General features: G+C 45.5%; 1 protein-coding gene across 1 annotated transcript in view; it reads right to left on the bottom strand.

The window, feature by feature from the left end:
- Positions 1-16,938, bottom strand: part of PLCD4 (phospholipase C delta 4) — a 34,096-nt gene that overhangs the window by 7,850 nt on the left and 9,308 nt on the right. The window contains exons 5-9 of the mRNA XM_008058851.1: positions 15,940-16,069; positions 14,877-15,108; positions 11,859-12,060; positions 9,845-9,989; positions 9,047-9,199 (exon numbers count right to left, since the gene is read on the bottom strand). Of these exons, the coding sequence (XP_008057042.1) occupies positions 9,047-9,199; positions 9,845-9,989; positions 11,859-12,060; positions 14,877-15,108; positions 15,940-16,069 (862 nt within the window). The remainder of the gene's footprint in view (positions 1-9,046; positions 9,200-9,844; positions 9,990-11,858; positions 12,061-14,876; positions 15,109-15,939; positions 16,070-16,938) is intronic.

The raw sequence follows: 16,938 nt of genomic DNA, 5'->3' as shown, positions 1-16,938 counted from the left end.
GATGTAGAAAGTTTTAATAGTAGACTAGAACAAGCAGAAGAAAAGATCTCAGAACTTGAAGACAAGGCTTTTGAATTAATCCAAGTGGACAATAAAGAATCAAGAGGACAGAAAATCTCCAAGAGGGGCAACCCCTTTGGGTGCCCTCCCACTGTAGTAGCTTTTCTGTCCTCTCAGTAAATCCTGCTTTCTCACTTTCTGGCTGTCCGTGTCCCTCATTTTTCCAGGCATGAGACAAGAATCTCGACCCTTAAGAGCTGTGACATGAAGAGTTGCAACCTGAAGAGCTGCAGAAGATCATCGGAGCCGAACAGCCGTGCACCAGGAGAGCTGCCAAAGGTGAGACTCCGAAGCTGAAACACCCAGGGGGCTAGGCTTGCCAGCCCACCGAACCAGCAACACTCTCAGGGCTTGGCTTGCCAGCCCATTAGAGCCAACACTCCGGGGGCTAGGCTTGCCTGCCCACTGAATCTTCACACTCTCAGGACTTGACTTGCCAGCCCATTAGAACTGACACTTCTGAGGCTAGGCTTACCAGCCCTTCAATGACCCTCTCTGAGGCTTGGCTGGCCAACCCATTAGAGCTGACACTCTCGAAGCCCAGGCTGACCCGAAAAATCTGCATCAGTTTTGGCACCCAAACATGGGGCTCAATGGAAGGGTTACTGGAATAGACTTGTGGATCCATCACACTAGAATGAAAGCCTGAAGTCCAGAAGAAGTTGCCTCAGCTAACCCAGAAAAGCATATAGAATAAGATTGTAAAAGCTAGAGGCCATCAAACTCCAAATGGTGACACAGATGGAACCTTGTATGAAAGCTTCTTTCTACCAAGAATCTTTAGATCACCCTCCGGAGGATCCCTAGCTGCCATCCCCATACGATGCACATGATCAGCAGGAAGTAGCCAGACTGGTCATTGTCCTTACTCCCTAACAGCAGTTAGAGTTACTCCAGAGCAGGGAATGAGATAGGAGATAGCTAGAGAAAGTCTAGGCAGACAGACAGGTGGGTCCTCTGTTAACAATGTAGCAAACTTCTGGCAGGCCTCTCAGGCTCAGCCTTGGTAAACAAGCTGCCTGTGAGCCGCTCAAGCTAGAGCTTAAGTACTAACTGCTGGGATTGAAAAGCAACCAATCACCATTAGGCCCCTACCTCCTGCCAATTGGTCCTTAATACTGACCAATCAGAATAGCTAATGCTAGTCAATTAGCTTGGACTTAGGGTTATATAAACACCAGGTTTTCGACCCCAGAGAGGCAACCCCTTTGGGTTCCCTCCCACTCTGGGAGCTTTTCTATCCTCTCAATAAATCCTGTTTTCACACACACACACACACACACACACACACACACACACACACAAAGAAAGAAAGAAAGAAAAGAAAATCTCCAAGATATGTGGGATTGTGTAAAACATCCAATCCTAAGAATCATAGGTGTTCTTGAGGAAGAAAAGAAAGCAACAGGTTTAGAAAACCTATTTGAGGGAATAATTGAGGAAAACGTCCCTGGTCTTGCCGGATTTAAGCATACAGATACAAGAAGCCCAAGAACTCCTGGAAGATTCATTGCAAAAAGGTAATCCCCAAGAAATATAATCATCTAGTTAAGTAAAGTTAATGTGAAGGATAGAATTTTAAGAGCCGTGAGACAGAGGCATCAAATAACTTACACAGGTAAACCTATCAGACTAACAGCAGACTTCGCAGAAGAAACCCTACAAGCCAGAAGGGATTGGGGCCCCATCTTCAATCTTCTCAGACAGAATAACCGTCAGCCAAGGAGTTTGTATCTGAAAAAATTAAGTTTTATATAGAAGGAGAAATGAAGTCTTTCTCAGACAAGTGAACACTGGGGGAATTTGTCACCATTAGACCAACTCTACAAGAAATACTCAAAGGAGTTCTAAATACTGAACCAAGGTTGACATGAAAGGTGAGGGTGAGAAGATTGCCTGAGTCCAGGGGTTCCGCCAGCCTGGACAATCTGGCAAGACCTCATCTCTACAATAAATAAATCAAATTAGCCTGGCATGGTGGCCCACACCTGTAGTTCCAGCTACCTGGAAGGCTGAAGTGGAAGGATCACCTGAGCCCAGTAGGTCGAGGTTGCAGTGGCCATGAGCAAGCCACTGCATTCCAGCCTGGGCAACAGAGTGAGACTCCTACCCAAAAAAAAAAAAAAAAGTACCTGGAGAAAAATGCAGCAGAAATCGACCAGGTGCAGTGGCTCATGCCTATAATCCCAGCACTTTTGGAGGCTATGGTGAGAGGATTGCCTGAGCCCATGGGTTTGAGATCAGCCTGGGCAACTTGGCAGGACCTCATATCTACAATAAATCAAAAACTTAGCTGGGCATGGTGTACCTGTAGTTTCAGCTACTTGGAAGCCTGAGGCAGAATGATCACTTGAGTCCAGCAGGTCAAGGCTGTGGTGGCTGTGAGCATGCCACTGCACTCCAGCCTGGGTGTCAGAGGGAGACTACGACTCAAAAAAAAAAAAAAAGAAAAAAAAAAGGGCAGAAATCATGAAGCTCATAGGTCTTATGGAATACCAACATAATAGAGTAAATAGATAAATAAATAAAACCAGATCACAATAGTATGATAAATGATACTTATCATTTCTTATCATTATACTTATCAAATACATATCATTTTTATTCATTTATTTATTTTTTGGAGTTGGAGTCTCACTCCATCACCCAGGCTGGTGTGCAGTGGCATGCTCACGGCCAACCAAGCATCAACCTGCTGGGTCCAGCAATCCTTCCAAGCAGCTGGAAATACAGGCACACGCTACCACCCTGGCTAATTTTTTTTAACTTATTGTAGAGACGAGGTCTCACCATGTTGCCCAGGCCAGTCTCGAACCCGCAGGCAATCCTCTCACCTAGGCTCAGGCAATCCTCTCACCTAGGCCTCCCAAAGTGCTGGGATTACAGGCTTGATCCACCATGCCCGTGCCCAGTCACATATCATTATTCACTCTGAATGTAAATGGTTTCGATGTCCCACTAAAAAGATATGTCCTGGCAGAATGGATTTTTAGAAAAGCACAACTCAAATATCTGCTGCCTTGGAGATACCCACTTAACACAGAAAGACTCCTACAGAATCAAGGGGAAAGGTGTGGGGAGAAATATTCCATGAAAATGGAAATCAAAAATAATCTTGGGTAGCCATTCTCATATCAGATGAAACAGACTGTAAATTAACAACAGTAAATAAAGACAAAGATGGTTATTATATAATGAAAAAGGAATCAATCCAATGAGAAGACATAACAATGTTAAATATATGTGTGCCTAACAACAGAGCTCCTGGCTTTACAAAACAAATTCTACTAGACCTAAAAAAAAGAGATAGACAGTAATACAATAATAGTCGGAGACTTCAACACTCTACTGACACCAATAGACAGATCATCAAGGCAGAAAGTCAACAAACATTGGAGTTAAACAGGACTCCAGAGCAAATGGAACTAACAGACAACTACAGAACATACCACCCCAAAACTACAGAATATACCTTTTTCTCATCAGTACATGGAGTATTCTCCAAGATAGACCATATGATAGGCCACAAATCAAGTCTCAATAAAGTTTTGTTTTGTTTTGTTTTGTTTTTGAGTTGGAGTCTCACTCAGTCGCCCAGACTGGAGTGCAGTGGCCACTCCCAGCCACCACAGCCTCCACCTGCTGGGCTCCGGCGATCCTTGTGCCTCAGCCTTCCAAGTCACTGGAACTACAGGTGCGTGCTACCACGCCCAGCTAATTTTTTGATTTATTGTAGAGATGAGGTTTCGCTTGCCCAGGCAGGTCTCGAACCTGCGGGCTCAGGCAATCCATTCACCTCAGCCTCCCAAAGGCACGGGATTACAGGCTGAGCCCGGCTTCAATAAAGTTTTAAAAATCTAAATCATATCAAGCACCTTCTCAGACCACAGTGGAATAAAACTAGAAATTAACTCCATGAAGAAATTGCAAAACCAAACACAAACATAGAAGTTAGACAATCTGCTCCTGAATGACACTTGAGTCAACGATGAAATTAAGATGGAAATTTAAATATTCCTGGAAATGAATGACAACAAAGAACCAAGCTATCAGAACCTCTAGGACACAGACAAAGCTGTGTTCAGAGGAAAATTTATAGCACTTAAGACCTACATTAATAAGACTGAAAGACTACATATCAACAACCTAACATCACATCTCAAGGATCAAGAAAAACACAAACAAACCAAACCCAAGACTAGAAGAAGAAAAGAAATCACGAAAATCAGCGTGGGTCAAGCCTATATCCCAGCAGTACAGTACAGTGGGTCAAGCCTATATCCCAGCACTTTGGGAGGTCAAGGTGAGAGGACTGCCTGAGTTCAGGGGTTCGACACTAGCCTGGGCAACTTGGTGAGACCTCATCTCTACAATAAAAAAGTATAAAAAATAAGCCGGGCATGGTAGCATGCACCTGTAGTTCCAGCTACTTGGAAGGCTGAGGTGGAAGGATCACCTGAACCCAGTAGGGTGAGGTTGCAGTGGTTATGAGCATGCCATTATACTCCAGCCTGGATGACAGAGTGAGATTCCAACCCCCACCCCAGAAGTAAAGAAATAATGAAAATCGCACAGAACTAAATGAAACTGAAATTTTAAAACTACAAAGGATTAATGAAACAAAAAGTTGTTTCTTTGAAAAGATAAACAAAATTAATAGAACACTAGCTATATTAATTTTTTTTTTTTTTGAGTTGTAGTCTCACTCTGTCACCCAGGCCAGAGTGCAGTGGCACGCTCATGGGCACCCCAGCGTTGACCTGCTGAGTTCAGGTGATCCTTCTGCCTCAGCCTTCCAAGTAGCTGGAACTACAGGTGCACACTACCACACCCGGCTAATTTTTTATTTATTGTAGAGACAAGGTATCGCCAAGCTGCGGGCAAGTCTTGAACCCTCAGGCTCAGGCAATCCACTCACCTCAGCCTCCCAAAGTGCTAGGATTACAGGCTTAAAGCACTGTACCTCGTCTAGCTAGATTAATTAAAAAAACAGAGAAGATTCAAATTAGCTCAATCAGAAATGAAAATGGAGACATTACAAGTAATATGATGAAAATTCAATGATCATCCAAGATTATTATGAAGACTTCTATGCAAACAACCTAGAAAATCTAGAGGAAATGGATGAATTCTTGGAAACATACAGCCTCCTAACCTTGAATCAGGAAAAAATAGAAGCCGGGCTCAGTGGCTCAGCCTGTAATCCTGCGCCTTGGGAGGCTGAGGTGAGTAGATTGCCTGAGCCCGCGGGTTCGAGACCTGCCTGGGCAACTTGGCGAGATCTCATCTCTACAATAAATCAAAAAATCAGCTGGGCATAGTAGCGCGTGCCTGTAATTCCGGCTACTCGGAAGGCTGAGGCAGAAAGATCACCGGAGCCCAGCAGGTCGAGGCTGCGGTGGCCGGGAGCGGCCACTGCACTCCAGTCTGGGCGACAGAGTGAGACTCCAACTCAAAAAAAAAAAAAAGAAAGAAATAGAAACCCTGAAAAAAAAAAGAAAAAGAAAAACCCTGAACAGACAATAATGAGTAGGGAGATTGAAACAGTAATCAGAAATCTCCCAACAACAACAACAAAAAAGTCCATGACCTGTTGAATCATAGCTGAATTTTACCAGACCTTCAAAGAAGAATTAGTACCAGTTTTACTGAGGTATTCCACAAGATTGAAGAAGTGGGAATCCTCCCTAACTCATTCTACGAGGCCAGTACCACTCTGATACCAAAGCCAGTAAAAGACACAACCAGAAAAAGAAAAGGACACACCAATATCCCTTTGTGATCACGAACGCAAAAATTCTCAAAATAATATTAGCAAACCAATTTATATAACAACCAAGTGGGTTTTATCCCAGGGATACAAAGGTGGTTCAACATATGCAAGTCAATCAGTGTGACTCACTACCTAAACAGAATCAAAAACAAAATGTAGCTGGGAGTGGTGGTGTACATATGCAGTTCACTACTTGGAAGGCTGAGGAGGAAGGACCACCAAAGCCCAGCAGGTCACGGCTGTGGTGGCCGTGAGCGTGCCGCTGCACTCGAGTCTGGGTGACAGAGTGACACTCCAACTCAAAAAAACAAAAACAAACAAGCAAAAAAACAAAATCGTGCCGGGCGTGGTGGATCACACCTGTAATCCCAGCACCTTGGGAGGTGGAAGCAGAGTACCGCCTGAGCCCAGGGCTCGAGACCAACCTGGGCAACTTGGCAAGACCTCATCTCTACAATAAATCAAAAAATAAATTAGCCAGGTATAGTGGTGCATGCCTATAGTTCCAGCTACTTGGAAGGCTGAGACAGAAGGATTGCCGGAGCCCAGCAGGGGGAGGCTGCAGTGACCCTGAGTGTGCTGCTGCACTCTAGCCTGGGTGACAGAGTGAGACTCCTACTCAAAAAAAAAAAAAATCATATGATAATTTCAATAGATGCAGAAAAAGCATTTGATAAAATCCAGCATCCCTTCATGATAAAAACCCTCAGCAAAATAGACATAGTGGGAACATTCCTCAAAATAATACAAACCGTATACAACAAACCCACAGCCAATGACATCATAAATGGAAAAAAGTTTAAAGCATTCTTCCTCAGAACTGGAACAAGGCAAGTATGCCCAATTTCACCACTCCTATTCAACATAGCACCGGAAGTACTGGAAGAATTCAGGCAAGCAAAAGAAATAAAGGGTATCCAAATTTGAAAAGAAGAAATCAAACCATCTCTATATGCTGATGATATGATCTTATACCTAGAAAATTCTAAAGACTCCTCCAAGAGACTCCTGTGTTTAATAAATGAATTCAGTAAAATTTTAGGATACAAAATCAACACACACAAATCAGTAGCACTGCTATACACCAGTAGTGACCAAGCTGAGAATCATCTAGGAATATATTTAACCTTGGAGGTAAAAGATCTCTACAAGGAACTATAAAACTCTGATGAAAGAAATTGTAGGCTGGATGTGGTAGCTCACGCCTGTTATCCCAACACTTTGGGAGGCCAAGGTGAGAGGATTGCCTGAGTCCAGGGGTTTGAGACCAACCTGGGCATCTTGGCATGTCCTTGTCTCTACAATAAATAAATAAAAAATTAGCTGGGCATGGTGGCGCATGCCTTCCAGCTACTTGGAAGGCTGAGGTGGAAGGATCACCTGAGCCCAGCAGGACGAGGCTGCAGTGTCATAAGCGTGCCACTGCACTTCTGTCTGGGCAACAGAGTAAGACTCCAATTAAAAAACAAAAAAAGATGCAGAATCAACCTAAATGCCCATCAGTGGATATTGAAAATGTGGTATAACCCAGGCTCGGTGGCTCAGCCTGTAATCCCGGGCTTTGTGAGGCTGAGATGAGTGAATTGCCTGAGCCTGAGGGTTCGAGACCCGCCTGGGCAACTTGGCAAGACCTCATCTCTACAATAAATCAAAAAAATTAGCCAGGCATGGTAGCGTGCACCTGTAGTTCCAGCTACCTGGAAGGTTGAGGTGGAAGGATCGTCAGAGCCCAGCAGGTCGAGACTGTGGTGACCAGGAGCGTGCCACTGCACTCCAGTCTGGGTGACAGGGTGAGACTCCAACTTAAAAAAAAAAAAGAAAGAAAATGTGGTATATATACACTATGGAATTCTATTCATCTATCAAAACGAATGAAATAATGTCTTTTGCAGCAACTTGGATAAAATTGGATAACATCATCCTAAGTGAGCTAAGTTAGGAATAGAAAACCAAACATCCCATGTTCTCACTTATAAGGCTGAGGTGGGAGGATCACCTGAGCCCAGCAGGTAGAGGATGCGGTGGCCATGAGCGTGCTTCTGCACTCTAGCTGGGCAACAGAGTGAGACTCCAACTCAAATAAAATAAAATAAAATAAAATGTTAATATATATGCACATATGTTTATATAAGCATTTAAAAAATCTATTGATACGTGGGTTCGAGACCCGCCTGGGCAGGCGAGACCTCATCTCTACAATAAATCAGAAAAATCAGCCGGGCATGGTAGCGTGCACCTGTAGTTCCAGCTACTTGGAAGGCTGAGGCGGAAGGATCGCCGGAGCCCAGCAGGTCGAGGCTGCGGTCGCCAGGAGCGGCCACTGCACTCCAGTCTGGGCGACAGTGAGACCCAACCCAAAAATAAAATAAAATAAAACAAAATAAAATAAAAATCTATTGATAACTGTCTGTTATTATGGGAGAAGTTAGGATTGGCTAGGAGAAGGGATTTCCCTTTACATTGCCTGTATAGTCTACAACAATTATGAACTGTCAGGAAAAAACATCAAGATATTTCCACTGAAAAAATAAATATACCCGGGCACGGTGGCTCACACCTATAATCCCTTGGGAGCCCACGGTTTCAAGACCAGCCTGGCCAACTTGGTGAGCCCTTGTCTCTACAATAAATAAAAAAATTAGCTGTGTGCAGCGGCTAAAAAAAAAAAGAAAAGAAAAAAGAAATATAGAGTAAATAGTTAATTTAAAACTTAGAGAAGCTATAAATAGAATTACGTGCTCAATTAGATTTTAATTAATTAATTAATTAATTGAGTTGGAGTCTCACTCTGTTGCCCAGGCTGGAGCACAGCGGTATGCTCACAGCCACCGCAGCCTCTACCTGCTGGGCTCAGGTGCTCCTTCTGCCTCAGCCTTCCAAGTAGCCAGAATTACAGGCACATACCACCATGCCCAACTAATTTTTTGATTTATTGTAGAGATGAGGTCTCACCAAGTTACCCAGGCTGGTCTCAAACCAGTGAGCTCAGACAATCCTCTCACCTTGGCCTCTCAAAGTGCTGGAATTATAGATGTGAGCCACCACGCCTGGCCCTCAGTTCGATTTTTAAAAATTAAGGTTGTCTCCAAGGCTATTAAAGTGCAAGATGGTCCATCTGAGGAGAGAAGAAGGGAACAAGAGGAGCATGGAAGATGGAACCAAGATGGTAGAGTGTGGAAGCCATGGTAGAGCCTGGGAGAACAGGATCCCTACCTCAGGTGAGGGTAGCTGAGTGGGCAGCAGCCCATCCAAGGTGGTGCTCAGCAGCTGCTCCCCCAGGATCTCGGTCAGATGGTGTGCCATGGTCTGTTGCTGCTCCCAGCTGCAGTGGTTCTCCAAGGACAAGATGACTGGGTAGTCTGATGTCTGGAGGTGAAGGGAGGGGACACTGGATCCAGAGTTCTACATTTCTGTAACCTCCTTCTCCAAGACTCACTTCCTAGGCTCTGCTATTTACTCACTCAAATGAGTACTCTGCGAAACTCCTCCAGCTCCATGAGAGGGTTCAGTAAGCCCTTGCTGGGACTGAGCTCCCACCCCAGCACACTATTCACATCTACAAAGATATACATTTCTTGGGATCCCAAATCTCCTACCTGTGCCAAGACTGATCCAGGTCCCTCTGGAACCTTTGAGTTTCCAGGCTCAGAGTGGGAAGATCAGGCCATTCCCCTGGTTATGTGTTCACATTGTACTCTCAAGTTTCTACCTCCAGGTTCCTATTGTCCTGCCCTACTCACCATTATCTCTGTTTCCTATCCTCCCTCTCCCAGATGGGTATAGAACTTGTTACAAGTGATAGTTACTAACCATCAGCAGTTAGCTCCACGACTACTAATTACTAGTAACACATCCAACACTTATTCATAATCCTTTAGTATTTGCCTGATGCTTCACAGTTAAAACCTTTTTTTCTTCTCCTGGACTCCTCTATCCTCCCCAGACCCCAAGCCAGTCACTTTTCCCTCAGACCTTCTGGCCTCACCAGTGTTCTCATGCTGGAGCTACTACCTGGAAAGCATACTGTGCCACTGTGGCCAAGACATCTTTGAAAAGGATGCGAGAGGTCAGGGTGTGTCCGTGGTAAACAATGGGTTCCCCGCTAGGTCCATCCCAAACATCCACCTCCACACAGCGGCACCCCCGCTTCAGGGCCCTGAAAGAACCCCCAAACCCCCCAGAAATAGGAGAGGTCAAGATCTCATCCTCCACTTAGGGAACCCTTTCCCCACTCTGGAAGGAACAGCGCTCACCAACATTTACTATCCAACCCCTCTCTGTCTATTGGGACACTGCTGCAAGCTCACACTGATCTCCACCCCTGCCTCGCCCCACCCAACTCACAATACTTCTGTAACAACCCATCACATATTCCCTCTTGATTCTTCTGGTGTCCTGGTTTTATATCCTATATGTATAAAACACCTGGCTTATTCAAACGCTCAGTAAATTTGCATCTTATTTTCTCAGCTAGATTGCCTGAGGTGGAAACTATATGTTCCATTTCATCCTTGAATCCTTTGAAGCTAGTAGTTCAGTTGCTGCCATTATAAAGTTATCTTAACTAGTCAATCTAATCCATGATTAATCACTATAAAAGCAGCTACCATTTACTAGCTTTTTTTTTTTTTTTTTTTGATTTGGAGTCTCACTCTGTAGCCCAGGCTGGAGTGCAGTGGCACGCTCCCAGCCACCGCAGCCTCGATCGGCTGAGCTCAGGTGATCTTTCCACCTCAGCCTTACAAGTAGCCGGAACTTCAGGTATGCACTACCACATCGAGCTAATTTTTTGATTTATTGTAGAGACGAGGTCTCATCATGTCACCCAGGTTGGTCTCGAACCCACGGGTACAGGCAATCCTCTCGCCTCAGCCTCCCAAAATGCTGGGATTATAGGCTTGAGCCCGGCCCTTACTAGCTATTGACACATGGATTAGCTCATTTAATCTTCACAACAACCTGGCTAGGACAGGTCCTGTTATTGTCCCTATTTCATAGATGGGAAACTGAGGCACAGAAACGTTAAATACTTAGCCCCAGAGTACCAAGTGAGGGAACCAGGATCTGACCTCAGATAGTCTGACTCCAGAACCTGCGTCTTTTATTGTTTTGTTTTTTGAGTTATAGTCTCACTCTGTTGCCCAAGTTGGAGTGCAGAGGCATGTTCACGGCCACTGCAACCTCGACCTACTGGGCTCAGGTGATCCTTCTGCCTCAGCCTTCCAAGTAGCTAGAACTACAGGCGTATGCTACATGCCAGGCTTATTTTTTTATTTATTGTAGAGACAAAGTCTCACCAACTTGCCCAGGCTGGTCTTGAACCCCTGAATTCAGGCAATCCTCTCGCCTTGGCCTCCCAAAGTGCTGGGATTACAAGCTTGAGCCACTATGCACAGTCAGAACCTTTTTTTTTTTTTTTTTGAGTTGGAGTCTCACTCTGTCGCCCAGGTTGGAGTGCAGTGGCATGCTTGTGGCCACTGCAGCTTCAACCCAGTGGGCTCAGATGATCCTTCCACCTCAGCCTTCCAAGTAGCTGGAACTACAGGCACGTGCCACCACGCCTGGCTAATTTTTTGATTTATTGTAGAGATGAGGTCTTGCCAAATTGCCCAGGCTGGTCTTGAACACCTGGGCTCAGGCAATCCTCTCACCTCGGCCTCCCAAAGTGCTGGGATTGTAGGCATGAGCCACTGCACCCTGCCAGAACACCTGGCTTGTGTTTTTAACTCTTATGCTCTACTGCCTTCCATTTACATTCAGTTTATATATTTGTTCAATATAAATCTATCAGAGCCTTTGAGTTCCTAGAGCATTTCATAGCCTATGAAAGAGAGAGAAGTTTCATTACCCACAGGGTTTCATTACCATTCTCCCACCAGTCTTCAATATCTCCTCCAAATGTCTCAGGGACCCTTAGCTCCTAGTCCCCCATACCTTCTCAATCTGTTATATATTGACAGCCACCCTCAATTTCCCACAGACAGTCCCTCTCATTAGCTAGACCCCTTCTCTACCACCACTGCACCGTATGTATCCCTCGACGCTGCTCTGGCCACAAAGCTGGTCCCCCACTAGGTAGGTGTTATGAGAGGAGTTGATGAAGTAGTGGCTCAGGGGCTGAGTCATATCCTGGTAGACAGGGAGGCAGGCTGGGTTGAAGATGTCACCGTCCTTAGAGCAGAGGTAGCTGAGGAAGCCGTCCAGGCTCAAAACATGCCGCAGTTTGCCTAAGGTGGGGAGCGTGAAATACTAGAGTGAGAAACTCTCAGTGGGAGTAGCCCAACACACCTACAGCCCCTGGGTCCTGCCTATCAGATGGTGTCTATTCCCAGCCTCCAGATCCCAAACTTTCCCCACCCAGTGTTTATCATTTCAATCACTTCCACTCGGAGAGTGTTAAAGGAAATCATTAAGGTCATTCAAATCCAATGCTGTCCAACAGAACTTTTTACAATGATAGAGATGTTCTATTCTGCTGAATATGGTAGCTTCTAGCCACGTGTGGCTACTGAGTGCTTGAAATATAGATTGTATGACTGAAGACCTGAATTTTAAATTTCATTTGTTGTTTGTTTGTTGGTTTTGAGTCAGAGTCTCACTCTGTCGCCCAGGCTGGAATGCAGGGCATGCTCACAGCCACCACAGCCTCAACCCGTTGGACTCAGGTGATCTTTCTACCTCAGCCTTCCAAGTAGCTGGAACTACAGGCACACATCCATGTCCAGCTAATTTTTTGATTTATTGTAGAGATGAGGTCTCACCAAGTTGCCCAGGCTGGTCTGGAACCTGTGGGCTCAGGCAATCCTCTCACCTCGGTCTCCCAAAGTGCTGGGGTTATAGGCGTGAGCCACAGGGCCCGACCAATTTTTGTTCATTTCAACAGCCACATGGAGCTCACAGTAATCACAATGGACAGCACAATATCCAGAGGGCCAATTTTATAGATGGGGAAACTGAGGCCCAGAGAGAATAAAAGTCAAAGGCTTGTTAGTGACACGGCCAAGAAAACCTGTGTTTTCTTCCTTGGGCTGAGTAGCTGCCACTCACTACAACCTCAGGGTTTTTCCTACTGTCAATGCTCTCAGATGATATTTTTTTGTTTTGTTTTGTTTTTGAGTTGGAGTCTCACTCTGTCGCCCAGCCTGGAGTGCAGTGGCCGCTCCCGGCCACCGCAGCCTCGCCATGCTGGACTCCAGCGATCCTTCCGCCTCAGCCTTCTGAGTAGCCGGAATTACAGGCGCGCGCTACCACACCCGGCTAATTTTTTTGATTAATTGTAGAGATGAGGTTTCGCCTGCCCAGGCGGGTCTCGAACCCGCGGGCTCAGGCAATCCACTCACCTCAGCCTCCCAAAGGCGTGGGATTACAGGCTGAGCCACCGAGCCCGGCTCTCATATGATATTTTGAGGAACGTTTGTCAACATCTCCTTAGACTACACTCTCGTTGAGGGAAGAGCCCTGTTATTCTTTCTGTGGCTCTCACCCATCTCAGCACAGGTTTTATGTTACAACAACGATGACTAACAGTTATTGAGTGCTCACTCTATGCCAAGGACATTACATGCAGCATCTTGCTAATGCTCTCACTAACATGATAAGGTAGATATAATACAATCTGCCATGAGAAGTTAGGCACTTGCCCCAGGTCATGTAACTGGTAAATGGAGAAGCTGGGACTTGAACACAGGCAGCCAGGGGTGAGTCATGCCCTGCATCACTGGGCTGGGCAATCTCACTGAGAAGAATGTTGCTGCAGGGAGACTCGTCTGGGAGGGGAATAACTTGACTCCCATGCCCAGCTTCCTTGCTCCAGGTTGCTGCTGCTGCTGTTGTTATTATTATTATTATTATTTGAATCAGAGTCTCACTCTGTCGTCCAGCCTTGCAGCCACTGTAGCCTGGGGCTGCTGGGCTCAGGCAATCCTTCCGCCTCAGCCTTCCAAGTAGCTGGAACTATAGGCGTGTGCCACCATGCCCAGTTATTGTTGAGACAAGGTCTCACCAAGTTGCCCAGGCTGTTCTCGAATTGTGGGCTCAGGCAATCCTCTCACCTCAACCTCCCAGAGTGCTGGGATTACAGGTGTAAGCCATCATGCCCGGCTTCTCATTATTAAAAGAGGTACCAGGTGACATGGGTTTGAATCTCAATTCTTCTCTCATTAGCTGTTGGCTTTAAGCAAGTCGCTGAGTCTTTCTAGATCTGTTTTCCTCTTTTATATAACTAGCTTAATTACAAAACTCATTTCAACATGTCATTGTATTCAAAAAGTCATGGAATCCCATAGTATACTATGGGATTCCTAGCAAAGTCCCAATAAAGATTATTGCTGTTGATTTACAAGGTTGTAGTGAGGAATAAATGAAGTGAGGAATGTGAAAGTGCCTTGCAAATCATGTATTATTAATGTAAATTCCCCACACTCTGAAGGAATGGGGGGCAGAAGATGAGTCTGCTGAAGGGATGAGGGGAGGAAAGTTTAAGAACCAAGAGAGCATATTTTAGCTGCACTTGTTAAAAGGTAAATAATTGGCCTCATCATCCTCCTCCTAGCCAGGGGATGACTAGTCTCCTGGCTCAGGGGGTTAGAGACTCAACCACTTGGAGAATTTGAGGAAAGCCCAGGATAGACAACCAGCATTTAAAGGGACAGCAAATAGGAACCATGAAGATGAACCAGATCAAAAGGAATCATTTGCTCCAGAGAAGAGGCCAAAGCAAGAGGACCAAGGGTTTTCTGTTTCTACTGAGGACAAAGTTGATATCAGGAAGAACTTCCTGAAAGCAAAGGATATGAAACATGAGCATATGGAGGAAAAGGGACCCATGGAATCTTCTTCCTCATGAGAGATCTAACATTACAGATGAGACCCCTGTCTTATCTGGGTAGATAATGACTGCTCTCCTTTGGAAGGAGTGGTTAAATGAGATGACTGGGCAGAGAACTAAGGTAGGAATGACTCAACCTTGCCTAAGTTAGGCAGACAACTACTCAGGACCCCCCTGACCCCCACACCTCGTGCCTCTCTACCTGGTTCCTCTTACCACTGTCCGAAGGCTCATAGCGGTCAATGAGTTCCAGAGCAAGGTCAGAGGTGCAGTCTCTTTCTTTCTGCTCCTCTGTGAGGAAATCCAAGAATTCCAGCAAGGTCAACTTCTGCCCATCAGCTGAAAAGCTTTCAAATAGTTCCTGCACCTCAGCACGCTTAGTCAATGCCTTATAGAACTGTACAAATTCTTCCCCCTCCAGAGTCCCAGACTGGGACGTGTCTGCTGCCTGCAAGAGAGGGTTTAGGGGAAAGTGAATAAGCCCTTTTTGTTTTTTGAGTCCGAGTCGCACTCTCACTTAGACTGGAGTGCAGTGGCACGCTCACGGCCACTGTATCCTCAACCTGCTGATCTCAGGCGATCCTTCCACTTCAGCCTCCCAAGTAGCTGGAACCACAGATGCACACCACCACGCCCAGCTAATTTTCTGATTTATTATAGAGACAATGTCTCACCAAGTTGCCCAGGCTGATCTTGGACCCCTGGGCTCTGGCAATCCTCTCACCTCGGCCTTCCAAAGTGCTGGGATTACAGGCGTGAGCCACCATGCACAGTGAATAAACCCTTTAATGGGAAATTTTATGACCTTGACTTGCACTGTAAATGTCAGAACACCTGACATTTAGTGTTCATAGAAGAAATCACTTCAGTAAGTAAAAAGCAAAGTTTTAGCAATAGCATTTGCTACTAGAAACTATTTTCAATTAGAAAGAGTTAAATCTCACAAAGGTTCCTAAAAGGTCAGAAGATTCCTCCTCCTATTTACTCACATTCCAGTTGGGGTTTTCCATTATTCTAGGCACCTGTGAATTTCTAGCCATGGACAGAGAGGTCCTTGAGGTGCAACATAACATATTGTTATTTACCTTTCATAGAATTATGACTCCTCTTTCCAACAAGACTGAAGGGCAAGAATGATGCCCTATACTTCCCACTGAGTGTGGCATGGTGTTAGGTCACATAGTAGAGATTTGATAATTAAGTGTTGCTGATTAGAGTCACGGGACTTCTGGCCAAGTGAAATGTAGCTTGGTTGCAAATCCTTCCCCAGAAGCCTCACCTGAAAAAGACTGAAGGCATATTCTTGGTCCATTTCCACATTCATCAGGTGCAATAAGCGCTGAACTTCTTGGAAACTCATCCGACCATCCTGGTTTTTGTCTCCACGCTGGAACCAGTCACTCAACCATCTAGGTCCGAGTCAAGGCAAAAGCACTATACGTGTGTGCAAATGTGTGTGCATGTTCATCCATCAACAGTTCTCCCCATCTTTGCTGCCAGTCTCTCCCCCATGCCAATCCATTCTCCACACAGCTTCTAGAATAATCTCTCCAGAGCATCTATCTATCTCGTCACTGCATGGCTCAGGTACCTGTAGGGACTTCCCTAGTGCCTGCAGAAATTCATGTTCCTTTTTTTTTTGAGAGGGAGGAGTCTCACTCTGTCATCCAGGCTGGAGTGCAGTGGCATGCTCATGGCTACAACAACCTTGAACTGCTGGGCTCAAAATATCCTTCCACCTCAGCCTTCCAAGTTGCTAGAACTACAGGTGTGCAACACCACACCTGGATAATTTTCTGATTTATTGTAGAGACAAGGTCTTGCTAGTTGCCCAGGCTGGTCTCGAATTCCTGGGTTCAAGTAATTCTTTTGCCTCTTCCTCTCAAAGTGCTGGGATAACAGACATGAGCCACTGTGCCCAGCAGAAAATCCATATTCCCTAACAGAAATTAAGATCTCATGTACCCCTGTGATTTGAGTTGGGGTCTCACTCTGTCGCCCAGACCGAAGTGCAGTGGCACGTTCACAGCCACCACAGCCTCGACCTACTGGGCTCAGGCCATCCTTCCTCCTAAGTCTTCCAAGTAGTCGAACCTACAGATGCATGCCACCATGCCCGGTTAATTTTTTTTTATTTATTGTAGAGATGAGGTCTCACCAAGTTGCCCAGACTGGTCTGGAACCCATGGGCTCAGGCAATCCTCTCACCTTAGCCTCCTAAAATGCTGGGATTATAGGCATGGGTCACTGCACCCAGCCTATTCTACACATTTTCTTT

The sequence above is a fragment of the Carlito syrichta genome, unplaced genomic scaffold (genome assembly GCF_000164805.1).
Source record: "Carlito syrichta isolate Samal-C Ts95f unplaced genomic scaffold, Tarsius_syrichta-2.0.1 Scaffold303646, whole genome shotgun sequence".
Lineage (NCBI taxonomy): Eukaryota > Metazoa > Chordata > Mammalia > Primates > Tarsiidae > Carlito > Carlito syrichta.
Note: the sequence above shows the minus strand (reverse complement) of the source record. Positions and strands in the feature narration are given on the sequence as shown.